Source organism: Bison bison, unplaced genomic scaffold (genome assembly GCF_000754665.1).
Source record: "Bison bison bison isolate TAMUID 2011002044 unplaced genomic scaffold, Bison_UMD1.0 scf7180017864263, whole genome shotgun sequence".
NCBI classification, from domain to species: Eukaryota; Metazoa; Chordata; class Mammalia; order Artiodactyla; family Bovidae; genus Bison; species Bison bison.
The window spans coordinates 12,171,573-12,195,885 of NW_011494835.1; the positions used below are offsets into that span (position 1 = coordinate 12,171,573).

At 37.4% G+C, this 24,313-nt stretch overlaps 1 protein-coding gene across 7 annotated transcripts in view; it reads right to left on the reverse strand.

Annotated features, from left to right (window-relative positions):
- The window catches only part of PDLIM5 (PDZ and LIM domain 5), a 235,490-nt gene that overhangs the window by 100,890 nt on the left and 110,287 nt on the right, over positions 1–24,313 (reverse strand). For all 7 annotated transcript variants that reach the window (XM_010848342.1, XM_010848336.1, XM_010848337.1 and 4 more), the window contains exon 4: positions 307–349. In XM_010848342.1, coding sequence (XP_010846644.1) covers positions 307–349 — 43 coding nt within the window. The remainder of the gene's footprint in view (positions 1–306; positions 350–24,313) is intronic.

A 24,313-nucleotide genomic window follows, 5' to 3' on the forward strand; every position in this document is an offset into this window, starting at 1 on the left:
TTGAATAAAGAGGCAAATTAAAAGTGAAGGTAAGACATCTGGAAATGAGTTACCGATAATATATGACACTGGAAATACTATTTAAATAATAAGGAATAATTACATTGTTTAAATAGTAAGGAATAATTACATGATAATTCTGTTATGTGTTGATTTTCACTATCCCTCATCATCTTTAAAGAACTGTGAGGAAAATCTATATGAGATTTTTAAATTGTCAGTATGGCTGGAGACAGGAATGGAAGTTAGAGTGGTTCAGGAGGGACAATCAAATATTATCCCAGTAATGCTGGATTAGAAACACACCTTTTGAACAGGAACTGGCTCAAGCTTGGGTGTAGCAGATGCTCTGAGGAAAAAACAGAAAAAGGAAGAAAACATGAATTTTTGCAAACTTATTAATGGAATTTTTATTATTATGTACCTTAACATACTAAATCATCAGAATTTATAGTTTCATAATTCATGCTTTCAATTAGTCACAATCTACTAATTAGTTCATGAAACTCAAATGCTGTAAGATCTAATAACTCATACACTAAGTATTCAACAGTTCTCTACACATTTAAATGAAGAAAGACAAACATCAATCCTGTTTGCTAATTAACCCATGATTAACCTTTAAATTAAGGTTATATCCCTCACCAAAAAGGGTAAAGTAAAATAAACAAGACTTTCAGTAGTTCCTGAAACAAATAACTGATCTCTTTGTCCAACAGTATCTGCCTTCTCTCTTACTATCCATGAATATGCCCAAAGAACATGTGGATCTTTGTGTGAAGATACTAAATAAATTCTGTTTGAACTGGCTCACTGAGTATTAATTTTGTATTTATATTTTAAGTGCAGATTAATGGATCTGTTCTGCTAAAACCAAACTGTAAGTTCTTCCACTAGGCTAAAATTTCAGTGAAGGCAATGATCATGGCCTACTTGAGTCTCTGTATCACCACGGGCTGGCATGTATTAATAACAGGTTATCAGTACTGAGCATAGAAAGAAGACAAAAAGGAAAAGAGGACAAAAATCCATGCATAAAACTATTCTCATATACAAATTCATTATTTTCAATCTATACTTTTTTGTATTATTACTGTCAGTTTGGTTAGCATGGACTAATAGTAACGATAATTGATTTGGAGCAATTATCTCTTATAATCATGACAAATAACCAAAGCAGCAGCAATCATTACCCCCATTCTTCACAGGAGGAACTTCAGAGTTAAAGTAAATTACTTCTAGAATGGAGCTAAAGCCAACCATCCTTATGTATTACAATACACTGGCTGCAGTCAAGGACAGTAAATGATTGGAGAGCTCCTAATGACTTAAAGCTATTTTCCCAGCATTAAGGGACACGACTGAGTGACTGAACTGAACTGAACTGAAGGTATACATTAAGTTTAATAATGTCAGAAGCAGTCTAACTCCTCTTATATCACACAAGCCTGAGGATACAACAGAATTCAAGAAATGTAACCACAGTAGGTAAATAATAAGTGATAAATTTTAAGCTGCAAATCATGAGATCATTTTACTTACAGAGAAGCTAACATAGGATATTTGGTCTCTACAGTCATAACCTAGTAATGAACTCTGATCAACATTTTTAGGAGCAACTGAATTTTCCAATAACAACTAATTTGGTTAGCCAGGGCAAGCACAGACTGAATAATTGACTAACATAATGAGAGACAACAATGGATGCTAACATTCAGTTACTGCTATGGAGAATTACACTCTGCAATTGCACAACTTTCCATGTGTGCTATCAATCAATTTCTCTTTTAGCTCATAGGCTTATTATAACAAGCAAAGGAAACAAGTTCAAGAACAGAACACTGGAATCTTTCTTTCACTGAAATTTCACAGTAAGATGCAATCACAAACGATCTACTTATTAAAACCACCCAAGACACGATTGAAATTTTGCCGTAACAGAGAGGACAGAATCCTTTTTCATCTGGACACTTAAAGGTATATGGAGCTCTTCTAGTAACACAAAAACAATATAAACAAAAGATGATGTTTAACCTGAACAGAATAAAATGGTTTCCAAGAAGAATAAAATGTATATATCCCATGTCTATGAAAACAAACCCCTTAGTTTTTTCTGGGTGTTAGTTCTTACTTGAATAGCATTAGAAACAACAACAAAAACCCCAGAATGGTTAGTTTTCACTAACTTTGTAGAGTCCAACCTCTTAATCTGTTCAGAACTTAAAGAACGAGTCTTACCATATTTTATGGATTGAAAGTTCTACAAAACTATTTCTTAAAATATAGGATTCACAAAAAAATTTAAACTGAATCTTTACTATCTAGCCTGCTCACCTTCTGATAAAGGCCCACAAGTACAATGACATGAAATAAGAAAAGCAGTCAAAGAAAAGAGGAAAACCTGTCCTCAAAATTCCAGGATCAAGTCCATTACACATGAAGATTACAAGCATTATGTGTAGGTGGAAAAAAAAGACTGGCTTATAATTAAATATCAAACGAAACAGCTGACATTATATGCAATAAAAATTAGTTATGCTGGTTTAAATACTTAAATAATTACCAAATGAGTCATAGAATCATTGAAACTTAGACGGTTCCTTGAAGTGAAATGTAAGTCGCTCAGTCATGTCCAACTCTTTGCAACCCCATGGACTATACAGTCCATGGAATTCTCCAGGCTAGAATACTGGAGTGGGTAGCCTTTCCCTTCTCCAGGGGATCTTCCCGACCCAGGGATCAAACCCAGGTCTGCTGGATTGCAGGTGGATTCTTTACCAGCTGATCCACAAGGGAAGCCCAAGAATACTGGAGTGGGCAGATTATCCCTTCTCCAGAGGATCTTCCTGACCCAAGAATCGAACAGGGGTCTCCTGCATTGCAGGCAGATTCTTTATCAACTGATCTATCAAGGAAGCCTTAGAGTTACTCTATCACATGCCAATCAGATATATGTTTGACCTCTGTTTGAATATTTACAAGAGCTCACAGTTTAAGCCATGTAATTTTTGAATATTTCTGTTAAAATGGCCTTCATTTTAGTATATTATTTTTTTAATAAACAGAACAAGTCAACTTGCCCACATTAAAAATATTAGGAAAAGCATTTTTAATGCACAGAATACATATATAAAATCTGTAACATATATGAGTTACATTTTTAAAGATCAATAGAGTACATAAATCTTACATTTAAGCATGATTACACACTCTTACAACACTAAAACTATTGTGGTTTGGGAAATTTTGAAAGCATGACAAAAGAAATCTGAAAAATTAACGAATAGCAGTAACACCAGTTTTAAAAAAATCAAACTTCACTATAACAAAATAGCCAAAAAAAAGTTACAATGTCTTTTATTTTCAATAGTGTCAAGATTTTTAAACATATTAATACATAATGATCCTGAGGATACGCTGTATTTTGTTGGAAGGATGACATATTATTACAGCTCTTACGGAAAATAATTTGGCATTTATTTATAAAAAGACTTGAAGAAATCTCAGGCCTCTTGACTTATTAAATCAATTTCTTTGAGTCTATCATAAGGAACTAATCTAAAATAAGAAAATGACTTTATGGATAAATATATTCATTCCCTATATTGTATAGGAGGCAGTGATCAAGACCTTCCCCAAGAAAATGAAATGCAAAATGAAAAAATGGCCATCTGAGGAGGCCTTACAAATAGCTGAGAAAAGAAGAGAAGCAAAAGGCAAATGAGAAACAGAACACCCACTTGAATGCAGAGTTCCAAAGAATAGCAAGGAGAGATAAGAAAGCCTTCCTCAGTGATCAATGCAAAGAAATAGAGGAAAAAAACAGAATGGGAAAGACTAGAGATCTCTTCAAGAAAATCAGACATACCAAGGAAACATTTCACCAAGGAAACATTTCATGCAAACATGGGCACAATAAAGGACAGAAATGGTATAGACCTAATAGAAGCAGAAGATATTGAGAAGAGGTTGTAAGAATACACAGAAGAACTGTACAAAAAAGAACTTCATGACCCGGATAACCACAATGGTGTGATCACTCACCTAGAATGAGACACCCTGGCAAACAAAGTCAAGAAGGCCTTAGAAAGTATCTGTGGGAGAGGGAGAGGGTGGGAAAATTTGGGAGAATGGCATTGAAACATGTATAATATCATGTATGAAACGAGTTGCCAGTCCAGGTTCGATGCACGATACTAGATGCTTGGGGCTGATGCACTGGGATGACCCAGAGGGATGGTATGGGGAGGGAGGAGGGAGGAGGGTTCAGGATGGGGAACACATGTATACCTGTGATGGATTCATTTCGGTATTTGGCAAAACTAATACAATATTGTAAAGTTTAAAAATAAAAATCAAAATTAAAAAAAAAAAGTAACACTACGAACAAAGTTAGTGGAGGTGATGGAATTCCAGTTAAGCTATTTCAAATCCTAAAAGATGATGCTGTGAAAGTGCTGCACTCAATATGCCAGCAAGTTTGGAAAACTCAGTAGTGGACACAAGATGGAAAAGGTCAGTTTTCATTCCAATCCCAAAGAAAGGCAATGCCAAAGAATACTCAAACTACTGTACAATTGAACTCATCTCAGACGCTAGCAAAGAAAAGTGCAAAATTCTCCAAGCTAGGCTTCAACAGAACCTGAACCAAAAATTTCCAGATGTTAAGCTGGATTTAGAAGAGGCAGAGGAACCAAACATCAAATTGCCAACATCCGTTGGATGACTGAGAAAGCAAGAGTTCCAGAAAAACATCTACTTCTGCTTTATTGACTAGGCCAAAGCCTTTGACTGTGTGGATCACAATAAACTGTGGAAAATTCTGAAAGAGATGGGACTACCAGACCACCTGACCTGCCTCCTGAGAAATATGTATGCAGGTCAGGAAGCAACAGTTAGAACTGGACATGGAACAACAGACTGGTTCTAAATTGGGAAAGGAATATGTCAAGGCTGTATATTGTCACCCTGCTTATTTAACTTATATGCAGAGTGAAAGTGAAAGTTGCTCAGTCGTATCCGACTCTTTGCAACCCAATAGACTGTACAGTCTATGGAATTCTCCAGGCCAGAATACTGGAGTGGGTAGCCTTTTCCTTCTCCAGAGGATCTTCCCAACCTAGGAATCAAACCCCGGTCTCCTGCATTGCAGGCGGATTCTTTACCAGCTGAGCCACAAGGGAAGCCCAAGAATACTGGAGTGGGTAGCCTATCCCTTCTGCAGTGGATCTTCCCGACCTAGGAATAGAACTGGGGTCTCCTGCATTGCAGGCAGATTTTTTACCAACTGAGCTATGAGGGTACATCATGGAAACGTCGGACTGGATGAACACAAGGTGGAATCAAGATTGCCGGGAGAAATATCAATAACCTCAGATATGCAAACAACACCTCCCTTATGACATAAAGCAAAGAAAAACTAAAGAGCCTCTTGATGAAAGTGAAAGAGGAGAGTGGAAAAGTTGGCTTAAAACTCAACATCCAGAAAACTAAGATAATGACATCCAGTCCCATCACTTCACGGCGAATGGATGGGAAAACAATGGAAACAGTGAGAGACTTTATTTTGGGGGCTCGAGAATCACTGCAGATGGTGACTGCAGCCAGGAAATGAAAAGACGCTTGCTCCTTGGAAGAAAAGTTATGACCAACCTAGACAGCATATTAAAAAACAGAGACATTACTTTGCTGACAAAGGTCCATCTAGTCAAAGCTATGGTTTTTCCAGTAGTCATGTATGGATGTGAGAGTTGCACTTTAATAAAGAAAGCTGAGTGCCGAAGAATTGATGCTTTTGAACTGTGGTGTTGGAGAAGACTCTTGAGAGTCCCTTGGACTGCAAGGAGATCCACCCAGTCCATCCTAAAGGAGATCAGTCCTGAATATTCATTGGAAGGACTGATGCTGAAGCTGAAACTCCAATACTTTGGCCACCTGGTGCAAAGAACTGACTCATTGGAAAAGACCCTGATGCTGGGAAAGATTTAGGGCAGGAGGAGAAGGTGACGACAGAGGATGAGATGGATGGATGGCATCACCGATTCGATGGACATGAGTTTGAGCAAGCTCTGGGATTTGGTGATGTACAGGGAAGCCTGGCGTGCTGCACTTCATGGGGTCGCAAAGAGTCAGACATGACCGAGCAATTGTACTGAACTGAACAGTGTAACTTACAACAGTGAAAACTAGGAAACAACTAATTAAATATACAATGAGGAAGTGGCTGTTGTATAACCAAATGATGAAACACTATACAACAATTAGAATAATTTTTAGAAAGAATTCTGAATTACATGCTAACATGCTTACTTTATGATATTAAGTGAAAAAAGAAAAATATAAAATAGCATATATGGAGCATGATTAACACATGGAAAAAACTGGAAACACACCAACATTTTAGTGGAAGTTCTCTATGAATGATATGCTTTCTCCTTTCTTGTATTTTCCACATTTTATGCACTGTACATGTTCTACTTCTTATGATAAGTAAGGCTATTTCTCAAAGTAGGCTTCACAGAAAACTACTTTTCAAAACACCCTCCCCCCAAAAAAGGTTCTGTTATCAGAGAAATGTAGAAAATTTAAAGTTACATAAGCATTGTAACCATGGGACTATTCAAAGCCTTTAAATGCCTAAAGAAGAAAACACTGTGGATCATGGTCCATACCCATGAGCTTGAAATACTCATTTCTGGAACTCATGTTTAGTATATTCATTTACTTAGGAAACCTTTCTCAAGGTTGGAATTATGAAAGGGAAAAACCCTCTGAGCAATGTTATTTTAAATAAAGAGAGTAAATCTCTGTCAGTCTGAAAAGTTTTCTTAAGTCTGCTTCAGGTGGCTAAAATTAAGAGAAAGAAACATTACAATCCACAAACCCCTCAAAACCTTTTGTTATACAGCGTATCTTTCTTGACAAGCTGGTGCTTTCTTGAACGTTGTTAAGTAAGATACCCAAATACTCCGAGCATAATTTAATCAATGTTTAAGGAGAAAATCTCATTTCCTCCACCAAACTGAAATACACATTTCTCATATTCCCTGAGGAGAAAATCCTAAAAAACGAATAAGGAGATTACTTCCCCAAATTAAAATTTTTATAGTTGCCTTTCTTTCAAGAACAGTATTATACTGAGAATCTGCTCCTTTACTTTAGAAATGTTATAGATTACATATAAGCAAACAATTTTGCAAAGACAAAGTTTTAAAAACTGATGTATAATTGCTAATAATTATTCCTACATTTTTCTGTTCAAATCCTGGGAAATAAGCAATGTGTAATATATAGATCTCCCATTCAACCACAGTGATCGTCACAAGTCACTTTTGTGCACTGTGTGTGTCTGAAACCAGCAGAGATCCTGGCAATGGCTCGGTGCCACAGACAGAACAATCCACTTATTGTTCTCTCTTCCCTTGATGCGACACTTCTGTAGGGCAGTAAGCCACGACGGGGAGAGAGGCTAGTGCCTTGGCCCTGTACTATGCTCAGCTTGTGGAATCCAAAGAACAAAGCCCACAGTGTGGTTAGAACAATCTATGTTGAAAGCTGATTGATTTTTATAAGCGCAGTATCCAAAATAAAAATCCCTGAAGCATTACAACCAGTTTCAGAACTTCTGGCTGAATGGTTGAAAGGAGTTCCAAGTTACAACATTGTATTTGAAATCACAATTTTGATGCCCTGGTTAAAATAATGTATAGGAAAAATAATACCCCAAATAATCGATAGATCTAATAAAGATTAAATCAAAGGGATCATGAAAAACTTCACTGAACACTCAATGAATTTTCTCATACTGCTGTATAAAGTAAAACTTTTTTAGCTAATAAAAATCACCAATGAATGTTCACATTAGTGTTTAAAAATAAGGAATTATGCAACAGAACTGGACTGATAAAGATTACTCACATTATTTATTATGTCTTGGTGATGCCTTCAACCATATCTAATACACTTAATTCATAAACAATCATACAGAAAAGAGAAGGAATTTCAGTTCATCTTCTGTGAGATGAGCTCTATCTAAGTTTCCCACAGCATGGCCATCTTTGGGCTCACTGACCTCAGGACCCATAAACACTAGGGCACATCATTAATCACTTTAATTGCAAAGTTGTCAATTTGCAATAACAAAGCAACTCCAGAGGGGAAAAAAGTGAGCACTCAAGTGTGTAGAGGGATGTCTCTTTAAACCATTTCCCCATATTTAATTGTACTTCTAGTTAGTCGGCTTTCCTAAAACTCAAACCTTAAACATTTAAATCACTTATGGCAATGCATCAGTGGTTTTTTTCCAAATGATTTGAGAACATATAAGGATTATTTTTTCTACAAACAAGAGTACAAAATAGCTATGTATCAGTGTGCTGTATATACAGTAGTAGTTATATATCAGGGCTTCCCAGGCAGCTCGGTGGTAAAGAGTCCACCTGCCTATAGAGGAGACACAGGTTCAATCCCTGGGTTGCAAAGATCCCCAGGAGGAGGAAATGGCAACCCCCTCTGGTATTCTTGTCTGGAAAATTTTATGGACAGAAGAGCCTGGCCAGCTACAGTCCATGGGGTTGCAAAGAATCAGATACAACTGAGCATGCACACATGCAGCATATTATTAACACAATACCTTTCAGCTTATAAAAGATTATACTCACCACATACACATGTATTCATTTTCATACACATAGTCTCAGTTTCTTTCTCTCTCTTTGCATTTTCTCTATTACCATCTGAACCACCAGGAAGCCCCTCTCTATTACTACGAGTACTAAATATAGACAGACAGAAATAATAACCCAAAGTCCAACAGACTTAGTAGAGAAAGAAGGAAAAGAGAGAAGCAATGGAATTGCTAGAAGCCCTCTGAGTACCTGGGGCCTCCTCTGCTGAGGCTTGGCTCAAGGGGCACTGAGAAATTCACAACAGGCAATTAACCACTTGATATTAATAATTACCTCTCTGTGTAAGGAAATGGCTTTTGTTGTAAAAATTCTTTTCAGGTCATTACAAGAGTTGATGGGGCTTGAGAAGAAATCTTCAGCAACCAAGTTCTAAATCAAGCCACAAAGGAGACAGGGAGGGACTGAGGGAGTAAGGCAGGGAAGGAAAGGACTTCTACTGACCTTCCCCGACCAAATCGGTTACAGCGTTTTCAAGAAGGAATATAAGGGGCTTGTGAGAGAAAGGAGCATTAGGCTGAACTTAAAATGACAACATAATTCCCTATTATACAAACAACGAGAGGATCACGGTCAACATTACATTTATTGGGGTCTTATTAGGAGCTCCACACTAAATTAAAGGCCTTATACACAATGTATTGCTTAAGTTTCAGAAATAAAGTCTACAAATGTTAAAGAACTTGGATCACTAAAAAGTTTAATGCCAATATCTACATTATCCTTCCTCTGATATATCCATCTCACATAGCAGGAATCAGCAAATTGACAAATATTTCTTCATCTCTTGACGTGCTGCTTTATTTTCTATGGTTGAAGTTCACCAATTTAATGCTATTAAGATCTTTAGAATTGCAAACTGAATACTGATCAGTTTAAATAACTAGTTTGGATGAGAGTTTTATATATTACTTGATATCCTTCACTTGAAATCACCCTTTCATCTGCCCAGCCTTCAATAATTTTGAGCTGGAAGAGGCATATAATAAGCCAATAAATAAGAGTTTCACATAGTGATAAACGCAAAATTTCCCATTATTCTACTTGATTCTATATGGAAAAAATTTATTTTTTAACACTATATTTCCACAAAAGCATTTTTATCAGGGAAGAAAGTTTTATCTGTTTATTGTGCCTCATGTCCACACTCCAAATAATCTCAGCATCATTTAAGGGGAAAAATGCACTTTTCTAACTAGTGTTTATAAAATAATTTCTATAAACAATAAAGTTGAAGAGATTATATAACATCACAGGTATGTTCAAGTTTCAATAAAAGGCTCAGTGTTCAAGATAATTATCAGTGTTCAGGATAATTCATTCTTATTAAAAATAAAATTTTTATCAAGTAAAAATACTATTTCAATAAAGGGTTTATATAATACAAGGAGGCTATTTTGTATGCTCCATTGTTAAAAAACAGCAAACTTTTCTGGAAAGGGTGAGACAGTCAATATTTTAAACTTTGTGGGCCACAGGATATAGATTCAACTGCCCTGTTCTGCCGTTATAGCAAGAAAGATGATTCAGACAAAATGTAAGTGAGCATGACTGTGTTCCAACAAAACTTCATTTATAAAAACAGTAGGGGGATGGACTGTAGGCCATAGTTCGCTAACCCCTAGTTTAGATTATTTCATGGTTTTGACTATAACAAACATTCTAGGAAATAATCCTACATGACTGTGGCTCTTTTGGAGTCTAAACCTCATAATCATTTTGTATAAAGGGAAACCTCGAATTACAATTTGTTCAGACACTGACTGGCATAAGATATGAGAGTTGAGCTTCTCATTATTCTTTCTGCAAGACACCACCTTTCACTCTCTCTTAATTCCTCTACTTCAAACCTTCATACTACTTGCCACTGAATGATCCATCTAAACTACCAAACCACCTGTTCAAATAAAATTCATACCACAGGGGACTGATATTGAAGCTTGGAGAAGGGACAGGTTTAATATTCTTGGATTAAGGGTGACATTTTAAGTATTATTTTTAACTTTGCACCTCGGTTCCTTTGCTAATACAAGATAAAGTCTACTAAAGACCTCTCTCACCTTCTGCTTCTATGTATTACAAATGCAACTGTGCAAGTGATGTAATGGTGTTCATTTTTTCATTCTTAAAAAAAAAAAAAAAAAGGTGCCCCATGCTTTCTGTGAGAGAAGCTGAAGAGTATAATTTCCTTCTTTTCCAATTTTTCACCAAAATTCCATATTTTATTTCATATCAGACATGATTATAATACTTTTAGGACTGATATAAACAAGCAATCTGTAGCAGAGTTTCATTCACTCAAAACCTATTAGGTCTCTATCTTCCTTATGGCACAATGGTAATTACTTTTATTCAATATACCTTCTCTTCCAGCTCCAATCAAGTAGAGAAAACAAATTTTTATCAAAATAGTAAGTACTTCATTATTAATAAGAAACTAATAGGATTTGCAAAGCAAATAACCCACCTGTGAAACATTAGGAATTCCATTTATACATTTATTCCATTTATTCTTGGCTTTTTCATGACATTATTAATACCCTTAACAAATGTGCTTAAAATTCAGTAAGCCCATTTAGAGAAGGAATTCTAAAAATCTCTTAAAATTCAGTAAGAGAGAAAGAATCAATAACACATCATATGCACACATGGATTTTCACAGACATCTAGCAATACATAAGGGTCAGATGCTGAAGAAGAGGATAAAAGCAGCATCAGTTCAGTTCAGTTCAAGAGCTCAGTTGTGTCCGACTCTTTGCAACCCCATGGACTGCAGCATGCCAGGCTTCCCTGTCCATCACCAACTCTCAGAGCTTGCTCAAACTCATGTCCATCAAATCAGTGATGCCATCCAACCATCTCATCCTCTGTCGTCCCCTTCTCCTCCCACCTTCAATCTTTCCTAGCATCAGGGTCTTTCCCAATGAGTCAGTTCTTCACATCAGGTGGCCAAAGTATTGGAGTTCAGCGGCATAAGCAGGCACAGTTCATACCCTGATGTTTGTCTACCTATTTTTTTTCTTCCTTTTAGGAAAAGCTTAGGGCCTTAAAGAGACAGAGAGATCCTCTTATCTTTCATACTCAGCCTTTTCTCTCATCAAGCTCTTCATTGATAGAGGAATACTTTGAAAAACAACTGAAACACTAAATAAAGGTTGCAAGTCTGTGCCACCAACAAAATTAAAAGCTATAGTTTCTTTGTTAGCATAAGGACAGTATCCTTCCCCTATAAAACTGTTCTGAGGGTGGAATGAGGTCATGCATGTAGCACACCTAGCAGTAACTGGCACGAAGTAAGCAGTGACAGGCATTCATTTCCTACCCCTCATGCAGAAAATACGAGCCTGGATTTCTGGAAATATTCCCTTTGGATTATATACTGTTAGAGCCAAGCCAAATTATCTACCAGGGTATGTTTCAAGAGAAAACAACAACAAACTAGAAATTAATAAGAAAATATCATTTAAGTGAATACATACCAAATGCCAATAATTTCATTTTGCCCATTACATAAATTACCTCATTTATTTTTTCTAAGAAAATAATATTGTTCTCATTTTAATTACAGGAAGAAGCAACTCAACTAGGTTCAATAATTTGACCATAACTTAGAATTTTAAAATGGTAGAGCCAAGATTTGAACCCAAGATGCTTCCAGATGCTTTAAATGCAACTCCAACAGTCTGCCTTCTAGGAATAATACCAAAGTGAAAGCCACAAAAGTAACTTTGGTGAAGAACTACAGAGAGAAATGCTTTCAAACAATGAATAACTATTAATTTTCTACTAACTAAAAACTATTCTATTTTCAATCATGTTATTTACAGAATGCCATCTTTGTTTTAATTCATATAAAAACAGAAGTTACTCATAGTAAACCACACATATATGTATGGACATTAGTTAACGTACAGATACACAGAGATAGATGATATATATATATACAGATATCTATCTACCTATCTGATTCTCGACCTATAGAAAGTACGCATTTTACAGCTTGAACAATACACACATTAAAAAAAAGTTTAAGTTCTTCAGAAGATTCCCAGTTAAGGATTTATAAACATGCAAAAACAAAGAAACAAGCACCTTCAGTCCACTCTTCCGTATTTTTCCAGAGAAAGAGGGCTATTTTTCGCATAGGAATTCTCTAAACTTCATTTCCCAGCAGGATGGAGCTGGAGGTTCCTTAATAAACATCACTAACCTGGGTGCTAAACTAAACTGGGTTTCTGATTAAAATAGCAGCTGGCTTCTGGGGCAGGGGTCATGCAGATCCCAAGATACATATCTTCTTGTGGGTCTGTGTCAAGAACCTTACATTTCTATCTCTTCTTCCTGGTGAACTTGAGAACATAAAGCACTGGCATCATAGTCCCCATCACACCTACTGACGATGATGTGCTACCGGTATCCCTGAATGAGTAAGACTGCCAGTCTGACGAGTGCCCTGTGCTGCACGTGCAAGATTACAGAAATAACTATGAGGCCTCCTTTTCAATTTGGTTTAGCTACATATATTCATGGCAAATAGATGGGGAAACAATGGAAACAGTGACAGACTTTATTTTGGGGGGCTCCAAAATCACTGCAGATGGTGACCACAGCCCCATGAAATTAAAAGACGCTTGCTCCTTGGAAGAAAAGCTGTGACAAACCTAGACAGCATATTAAAAAGCAGAGATATTACTTTGCCAACAAACGTCTATCTAGTCAAAGCTATGGTTTTTCCAGTAGTCATGTATGGATGTGAGAGTTGGACTATAAGGCGGCTGAGTACCTAATAATTAATGCTTTTGAAATGTGGTGTCAGAGAAGACTCTTAAGAGTCTCTTGGACTGCAAAGAGATCCAACCAGTCAATTGTAAAGGAAATCAGTCCTGAATATTCATTGCAAGGACTGATGTTGAAGCTGAAACTTCAATACTTTGGCCACCTGATACAAAGAACTGACTCACTGGAAAAGACCCTGATGAAAGTAAAGATTGAAGGCAGGAGGAGAAAGGGACAACAGAGGATGAGATAGTTGGATGGCATCACCGACTTGACAGACATGAGTTTGAGCAAGCTCTGAGAGTTGGTGATGGACGAGGAAGCCTGGCATGCTGCAGTCTATGGGGTCACAAAGAGTCAGACACTACTGAGCGACTGAACATATATTCATATATTCCTAGTCACTTAGTAATACATTTTTAACAGTGTTCAATTCTTTTTGAATCAGCCTATACTTTTATAAACAAACACATACCCTTATATTATGGTCAGAACCTAACTTCTGTTTATACTACCGATCTGTTGTAATTATTATGGGCTTCTCTATTACCATAAATTACTTTAACCTAGCATCTTCTCATTCCTGACCTATATGTATTACACCTAATGTCACGTCAAGTGCAGGGCAATACCCGTGTTATATCTTTTCCTTGATTATTTCATTGATTAATTCCCCAAATATTTATTGAGCCCCTAAAGAGTAGGTTCCGTTGTAGGAGATGGCACAACAGCTATGAATAACACAAACATGATCCCTACTCTGAAGTTGCTTATGTTCTACTTGGAAGAAGCAGGCTAAACATAAACAAGCAAGGTATGTCACATGGCAATGATGTAATACAGTAGAGTAAAGCAAAACAGGGGCATGCTAAGTCACCTCGGTTGTGTTCAACTCTTTGCGACCCTATGGACTGTATCCCACCAGGCTCTCTGTCCATGGGTTTCTCCAGGCAAGAATACTGGAGTGGGTTGCCATTCCCTTCTCCAAAAACAGGGGCAGGGATACATTATTTTATATGAAGGAGCCAGAGTAGGTCTCCAGAAGATGAAATCTGAGCAGAGACCTGAAGCAGAGAATTCCAGGCAGACCAGAATATAGCAAGTGTTAAATCTTGGAGTCAGCAATGTGCCAATGGGCTGGAATGAGAGTAAAAACAGAAAGAGCAGTGAGAGAAAGCCAGAAAGCCAACTAGGAGGCAGAACACATAAGCTACTTCATACCACTATAAGGACCGTGTCTTTTTACCCCTCTAAGTCAGATGAAAACGTATTCCTAAATATAGTACTTCATTTTGTAAGAAAGCTAAATCCAAATCTCACATCAAAGAAGAGTAAATCTCAACACAGTGCCAAGCAATAAAGTAGCCCATGAGTATGCTTGAACTATATGAGCTGCTACTTAAGGAAGGAGAAGAGAGAGGAACTGAAACTTGCCCCAGATCTTAAATATATAAAGACAAATGGAATACAGATGGAAAAGAACAAAATAACTAATTTGTTCTTCAAAAATCCAAAGTGTAAGATAATGCTCTTTGAGGCTCACTTCTATATGCTCTCTTGCCCTATGTTAATACTGGAGGCATAATTTTGCCACTAACTTTTTCCAGATACATCACTTTTTCTATTCTTGTCTAGGCTAAACAAATTAAATTGTGAAATTTTTCGGTAAAGTGAGTATTTTTAGGTATTTCAGTAAAATTCAAGGGGATAAGCATTCCAACATTTAGCACAGCCTTATTAGGAAAACAAAGTCAGGCTGCTGTCTCGTGGAAAGCACAGAAATGAAAACCTTTCATTCTTTATAGTCTAAACTTAGGTTTTTCCATTTATTTAACACTTAAAAAATAACTTGGGGTGGATTTAGGTTTCTTAAAAATCTGGAGTACTCAGAGTCTAGGAATTTAAAAATTAATGATCAAATGCGGCTATTTTAGTCGTAGATAAGCCAGATCTATCCTTAATAACTTTAAGATGAGCCCTAAATTTCACACTTATCAGTTCAGAAGTACAATCATCCTCATCACTGAATCTTATTAAAGTAATTCAAAGTAGTCTATATGATAATAATATCTAAATCTGAAAAAAGGAAAATTTAAAGCTGATTAAGTGTTCAAATATTTGTTCATCTTTTAAAATTCTTATTTGTGATTAACGTCACAATTATTCTATCACAAAGAAAGGACTGGAACACAGTCAGTTGTTTCTTTTATTCCAGAAACTTTATTTCTGTTTATAGAAACTAAACTTTGTTTATAAAATAAGGATGTATTGCATATATTTCTGATTGATGATTTAATGGATATTGTTGTAAAATATACCTATATTAGAATTTCAAAGTTGTCCAGTGTTAACAAAGTTTTTTTTTTAAGCAAAGAGATTATAAAACATTGTATATTCTTTAATGCCTCTGTCATTACAGAAAGAAAATTTGAAACTCTAGCAAATTAGAAGCACATTCAGCCTATGTTACCAAAAGGTGTAATAAGCTTATTATCCTGAGACAATTCATTCTCTCCACCATGCTGTGAATCTCACATATAAAAAAATCCTCAAATAGTGCTTCTTAACAGTAAACAACTCAAAACAGATGTCTCTCATCATGCAAGTTCAACAGCCAAACTGGTCTACACCTTTTAATGGGACAAATCCACTGATCAAAACCTTGAAAACTGGCAATGTCAAATTGCTACAAAAACTTGTAAATGCTTCTTCTCAATTTCAGTACGTATCCCATTGCAGACCAGGAACAAACGACCTGGCAGCAGTGTCCAGGGGCTGCAAATTGAGTAGCACCAAAGTAGACCCCTGTTTTCAAACTCTTCATCACAATACACAGTGAAAAGTATACTTTATTTCATGACCTAACTGGTACAGATCTGAACCAATAAAAACACGTAGTTTCACATGCAATCCATTATAATATATTCTGTTGTAGTCCATTTTATTTACAAAACAAAAAAGGGGGATGGGAAATGCTGGCCCTGACTCAAACTGAATGCATATGAGCCTCAGTTTGATGAACAGTACTTTGAATCTTGACTAGGCGCAGGTCGGGGAGGGGAAGGGGAAGGAGGGCAGAGAACTCAGAAGGGTTTGGAAGCTCGATAATAAACATGATGGTTGCCTAACAGAGGCCACACAAAAATACTCATTGAACTGAAACAGCCAATTCACAAAACAATATTAGGCTAGTTTTAACTTGCAGCAAGTATTGCATTCAATAATATCCTTAAAGGCACAAAATGAACAGATGTAGCAACAACAATTAACATGAGTCTGGCTCGGACATGTCTTAAAGCTCCATCTCACCAAATTTGCTTTTGACACAATTACAATCACTGAAAAGAACAGAACTGCTGACCATAGGCTACCATATGTATTATATTGTTCCAACAACTTAAAAGCTTAACTGGATGATGAACGTTTTCCCTATTTGAAAATGTGTGAAAATTTAGAGAAGCCAAACACCAATCCTTAACTCTCAAGACAAGCAACTTGAAATGTATAGGGGTTTTTAGTGAGAGAAAAATGCATCCTCACTGTTTCCCATACACTGGCGGTACGCACAGGGCTTCCCAGGCGGTGTCAGTGGTTAAGAACCCATCTGCCAATTAAAGAGAGATAAGAGACATGGGTTCGACTCCTGGGTCAGGAACATCCCCTGGAGTAGGAAATGGCAACCCACTCCAGTATTCTTGCCTGGAGAATACCACGGACAGAGGAGCCTGGCAGGCTACAGTCCATAGGGTCACAGAATCAGACATGACTGAAGTGACTGAGCATGCACACACGATGTTAAGCACCACCTAAAAAATCTCTAGAGAATAGAAACAGGAGATTCCTGTCGTATTTACTTCCTCTTTTCAAAGATTGACAGAAGGACCTGAGACCTCACAAAAGATTAGAACCAATTCAGAAACAAACGCACAATGCGCTCTATCCTGTGATCCTTAGAAAATCATTTACAATAAAGCAAAATGCATTTTTGTAACTCATACCAAAGCTCCCAATTCCTTTCAAGACAACAATGCTTTTTTTCTTCCATAACTATTCTGATATTTAATTATTTTGGCTGCTTTTCTAAAGTGCTCTTGTTAAATACTGATCGTGAGCTTTTAGTGAAAAGGACTTTCTCTTAATTTGAGCTGTCTAACTGGAAAGGGCTGTCCAGTGGTGATGTTCACACAGGACCTGTGACACTGTTATAGGGGTCCTTTCGTAGGAGAAGATGAGGCCAATTGCCTACAAGGTGCCTTCAAGCTCAGGGGAACATCAACACCTCTGTGACACAGCTTGCATCATACAGTGTTCTTTTTCTTTCAGAAAAACTGTCTACATTAGCTAATTCTTTCATTTCTCTAAGCACTTATTACTTATAACAAGATGTGAGACTCAGGACAGATTGGCAAATAAGCCCAACATTAATACCGGCCTCAAAGACAAGCAAACTATATGTAAATTTAAAAAATTCTTAGCCTGGTCACTTTAATAAGCAATGTAGTCCCTAGAATGTCCAGTATCTCACAGAGTTGAAAGCAGATGTCCCAGAATCAAACCTTAGCATTACTAGACATGGTAGGGAGTCCCCAGAAAGAGAATAAGGCATGGTTTTCTTGACATAAGAGAAGCCATTTTTGGCCCAAGCTGTTTTGTGATCTCAGCCTGGCCACAATGCTTGCTCTTGAAAGATCTCAGTAATTAATGATTGTAAAGGAATTAAGGGAATTCAGGAACAAATGAAAAGCTGTCAAGAAACACTAGTTCAATGATAAAACAATGTCCTAGTTCCTTCTCAAGGGATGTGAATGCTGCTGCTGCATCGCTTCAGTCGTGTCCGACTCTGTGCGATCCCATAGACGGCAGCCCACCAGGCTCCTCCATCCCTGGGATTCTCCAGGCAAGAATACTGGAGGGTTGCCATTTCCCTCTCCAATGCATGCGTGCATGCAAAGTTGCTTCAGTCTTGTCCGACTCCATGTGATCATAGACAGCAGCCTACCAGGCTCCTCTGTCCACAGGATTCTCCAGGCAAGAATACTGGAGTGGGCTGCCATTTCCTTCTCCAAAGTGCATAATCATCTGATAACATATCTTTGAGTTCTACAGGAACCAGGGCCCTAACCCAGGTACGGATGCAAAACCCCAGACCGGTAAGAACCTAAGGGAGGGTGATGTGGACCTTTTCTGACCCTCGTGACTTCAGTCAACTAAAGCTTGGCAACTTAGAATTGGCTGCCCCAATTCTATGCTGAATTCTCCTCTGTTCAGACCCCCTTCATGAATCTGCATACATGCTTAGCTTAAAAGGTCCCCGATTTTGCTGTTCAGGGAGACACTGCTTTGATAAAGATCCCCAGTGTTCTCCTTATTTGCTGCAAGTCATAAATCTTTCCTTCTCCAGATTTTTGGCTTGGTTGTATCTTTTGGCTTGACCAAGAGGCAAACCTGGTTTTCAAGTAACACTAATTCCTCCATCCACTAGTTACTTGAACTACAACTAGTTACTTAGGCACTCTCTTTTAGTTTCTTCACATGTAAGTTAAGAATAATAACAATACTAATCCATCTTATAGGGCTTTGTGAAAACTAAAGGAAAAATGTCTGTAAGATATTCAGAATAGTGCTTGCCCCACAAATCCACACTCTTATAGTGTCAGCCATGATATTTCTCATTCTCCATGATATGAAAGCCGAACATAAACTTTGTAACCTTCCAGGCTCTAGGATTTTGTAAGAGTCTAACATTAAACACAATATAGTTTTGTGAAAGCCAGTTCACAGGTCCCATTTGGGAAAATGTCCATTCTTGGCTGCCGTAAGAATGAGAAAGTATTGGGGGAGTTCTGGCAGCAATGGGAAAGAGAACTCACGTCCAAATCATCCATAATATACAGTAATCCCTAAATCCCAGAATGAAACTAAGGTCTACTGATTTTCTAAACAATTCTTTCACCTGACAACAATGCAGGGCTTGGTGATGATACATTGGTTCTTATAAAGTTAGATGGAGGAGAAAGGTGAGGTCAGTGACTCTCCTTTTCTGCAATCCCCTTGTGCACTTCCCTGAACACAAGGTACAATCCTGAGGCTCACCACGGCAGGTGATTATGTGCACCTGCCTGCAGAGGTCATGTAAGGGACAGTGCAGGCCTTGGATACCTCTGAAATCATCACCGTGATCTGCAATGGATCGGCACAGATAAGAAACTACCACAAACCGGCCAGAGAGCATGCTCTGCTCCCAATCCCCAAGAAAAAAATCCAGCATATTAAACTTTTTCCACAAGTGCTTCCAAGTACTAAGGTTCTATGAACAAAAAAATTCTGATGACACAAACACCAAAGCCAAAAAATATGTATGTTGCTGTATGTGTTCTTCCCTTTCATTTGCATCAAGGGTTACAAACCCAAAGGCCCCATCATACAGGGCGAAAAATAAATAAAAATTACAGATCAGAGTTTGCAGCTGTGTTCACGGGCCACACCCAAGGCTGTGTGTGAGCTGCATACCTCAATTAATGTTGGGATCCATATTTAAGGAAATTAAAACTTGCATTTTAATCTTTGTTCCCGTTTTGACATGCACAAAATCTAAGGGTTCGCCTACTCTCACACATGGCCTTGTTTTCAGCTGTCTGTCACATAAAATTGCAATTTAGCACCTCACCAATCTCCCATTTTCTAGGTAACCTACGCCAAAGCAGATAGGGCGTATGCTTATGCTTTGGTACTCCTATGAAAACAAGATACAGCACGACTCACTGCACCTTCTAGTCGAATTATGTGTCTTAATGTTAGTTCTGAAGAAAGGAGACTAGCAGTTAAATGTGCTGGAACACTGATGCATATGGTTATAAGAAACCAGTTTTTTAGAAGGCACATTCATCGAGGTAGAGCAGACTTGCACTAAAAAGAAGGTCCAGTTGAGATCGTTATAAGAAGGAGGATTAAGTGATGTCATATATGTAAACCATCTGGCACGATACCTGTAACTTGTAGCCAGCAAATAAAACAGTCTAGAATTTGTATGGCATTTCCCTGTATTTATAAAATAAATCTACTTCACCATAATTATCTGATACTTCCATAGGCAGATTCAGTGTAAGCAGTGTATCTCACTACCCTGGCACTTCAGCGGTGACTGAAATAAAAGATTCAAATGAAAAAGTTTATTATATGAAAGGAAAAGTAAAAAGCAGAAGGATTCTTCACACTAATATTCAATTCTGCTGCTGCTGCTGAGTCGCTTCAGTGACCCCATGGACAGCAGCCCACCAGGCTTCTCTGTCCACAGGATTCTCCAGGCAAGAATACTGGAGTGGGCTGCCATTTCCTTCTCCAAAGTGCATAATCATCTGATAACATATCTTTGAGTTCTACAGGAACCAGGGCCCTAACCCAGGTACGGATGCAAAACCCCAGACCGGTAAGAACCTAAGGGAGGGTGATGTGGACCTTTTCTGACCCTCGTGACTTCAGTCAACTAAAGCTTGGAATGGGTTGCCATTTCCTTCTCCAATATTCAATTCTACTAGGCCACAATTCTATATCTCCTAAAAAGAAGTAACATTTAAAAAATTTATAAACACTGGAGACTAAATATATATAATGCGGCATGTTACAGAGGCATTTAATTACATATTGTGACAATTTTTTTAATGATAAAACCTGCTCACAAATTTGATAATGCTATGCCCTTTCTTAAAACTGTGTTCTCTGAATCACTATGCTATATACCCAACATTAATATAAGTCAACTGTACTTCAATTTAAAAAAACTGTGTTCCTATACCATGTGCATTTGTCAAAATAACAATTAAAGAATTATGTTAGTATATGTTGATTATTTTATTAGCCAGTGTAGCAGGTCCATGATGGCGGGTACCATATCTATCTTGTTCACCTCTATATTCCTGAAGTATGTGTTGGGAGAAGGCATTATCTGTGTGTGCATACAGTCTGACTAGAGGAGCACATACCAAATATGTTTGTCTTCTTTGGATGACACATAAGTTTCTCATTTTCTTCATCTTCCAAACGATTTTCAAGAAAGGTGTAACTATTTTAGAAATAGGAAGAAGCCACTAAATACTTTCTTAAAGAGAAAAGTGCTTGAAATAAAAGATAACAGAGAACAAGGAACACAACAGACCTAATTTGAAAGCCACTTAAACTCAAATGATTTTGTAATCTCTTAATAGAAGATGGACTCTAAAGGGATTACACATCATGTACCCACATAAAGAAGGAAATGGCAACCCACTCCAGTGTTCTTGCCTGGAGAATCCCAGGGACAGGGGAGCCTGGTGGGCTGCCGTCTATGGTGTCGCACAGAGTCGGACACGACTGAAGCGACTCAGCAGCAGCAGCACCCACATAAAGGGACACAGAGAAGCAATTAACTAACTTTAAGTAATCAAATGGTGAAAACTGTATAAAGACGATAGAAAGATGCTAAGTCCAATAATAAAAGGGAAGATGAATGTCTCATCTATAGCAAAGAGAATGTGATTGTGAAGACATTATCTGTGGAGATAACCTTGTGGAACAATATAAATAAATATATAATGTGAAAGAAGGGTGTTTTTTTTTAGAAAATTGTTTTCTGAAAATATTTTCCCATTTCCCACAAACTTACTTAATCCATTTATCCTCCAATGCCACATCTATGTATACTCTCTGAAATGCTAAATGTATATATGTGTATATATATGGAAATGAAGAGCCTGAAGTCACTGGCCTAGCACACCAAGCTAATTCACAGAGCGGGAGGGCCATAGTTCACATGCCTCTTTAGCACCCACAATACCTGAAAATGGTCTCTGTGGGACACTGTTGGTGTTCTTGATACACTGTAATTGATACACTGAATTCTCCAAAACTGAGCATTTATATTCTATGAATGAAAAGACTAGATACAGATTTTTTAAAATATATTTCTAAATAATCTTCCCAAAATAATGATAATGACTAATCAGCTAGAAAAATAGAGCTAGAAGTAAGGTAAAATTCTTACCTACTGAAAGAAGTTAGTGAATAATAATTAAAACTGATGATTCAAGAGCCAGCATTTAAAGATTATTTAGAAATACAAAGGTAAATACCAAAAGAAATAATTGATTGCCTGTGATACAAGAGAACAGAGAGGTGGAGGTGCAAAAAAGGGACTGCTGGAGAGTTTTTCTGTAAATAAGCCTTTTAAATTCTTATACTATTTGCATAAAACATTTTTTTAATTATTTTTTAAATTTTATTTTATTTTTAAACTACATAATTGTATTAGTTTTGCCAAGTATCAAAATGAATCCCCCACAGGTATACATGTGTTCCCCATCCTGAACCCTCCTCCCTCCTCCCTCCCCATACCATCCCTCTGGGTCGTCCCAGTGCACTAGCCCCAAGCATCCAGTATCGTGCATCGAACCTGGACTGGCATCTCATTTCATACATATTTTACACGTTTCAATGCCATTCTCCCAAATCTCCCCACCCTCTCCCTCTCCCATAGAGTCCATAAGACTGTTCTATACATCAGTGTCTCTTTTGCTCTCTTGTACACAGGGTTATTGTTACCATCTTTCTAAATTCCATATATATGCGTTATTATACTGTATTGGTGTTTTTCCTTCTGGCTTACTTCACTCTGTATAATAGGCTCCAGTTTCATCCACCTCATTAGAACTGATTCAAATGTTTTCTTTTTAATGGCTGAGTAATACTCCATTGTGTATATGTACCATAGCTTTCTTATCCATTCATCTGCTGATGGACATCTAGGTTGCTTCCATGTCCTGGCTATTTTTATTAAAAATAAAGTTTTAAAAATACATTTGGTGATTCAAAATGTAAAATAAGGTAGAAACATTAGGAATATTTATAAAGAGTGGATTTATGCCTAAGACTTTCAAATATCACATAAGAAAATTGTTTACTAAAAAACAAAAGAAACCCATATCTACCAACATACATACCTTCACTACATTTTCAGCTACTCTCCTTCTGCTCCAAAAGCACTAGGTAAACCAGATGACCCAAAGTTACCCAGTGCTGCCCTGGGCTTTCCAGATTCTATGACCATGTATATCACCAATGGGCCTAAAGTTTCCCTAATGGGCCTTTTTTCCTATTTACACCATATGAAATTCGAGCAATCATTGTTTAGCCCATAGCAAATATCCACTGTTTTATCAAGCAAAACTGGAGGGAAAAAAATCTTTTCCTTCTCTATGTTCTCTATTTTATTTTACTTATTTATTTTGCTTAGGGAAAACTTTATACATTAAAATGAGATTTCACCTTTAGAGAAAACTTCGTCATATTTAAGACCTTTATATCTATTTTCATTCACTTAGTCAACAAACATTCTACTGAGGTCACAAAATGCATTATGAGAAGTTAATACTGTCTCTACGTGACTCCTACTTAGAAGAGACTTGCAGAGTTAGAATTTAGTCTGTTCGAGACTTAGAGAATGAACTATGGTTACCAGGGGGGAAGGGTGGAAGAAAGGGACAGTTAAGGAGTTTGAAATCAACATGAACACACTACTATATTTAAAATAGACAACTAACATGGACCTACTGTAAAGCACAGGGTCGCTCAATTTTATGTGGCAGCCTGGATGGAAGGGGGGTTTGGAAGAGAATGGATACACATATGTGTGTATGGTTGAGTGGTTTTGCTGTCCACCTGAAACCATCACAACATTGTCAATTAACTGGCTATCAGATCAGATCAGATCAGTCGCTCAGTCGTGTCCGACTCTTTGTGACCCCATGAATCGCAGCACGCCAGGCCTCCCTGTCCATCACCAACTCCCGGAGTTCACTCAGACTCATGTCCATCGAGTTGGT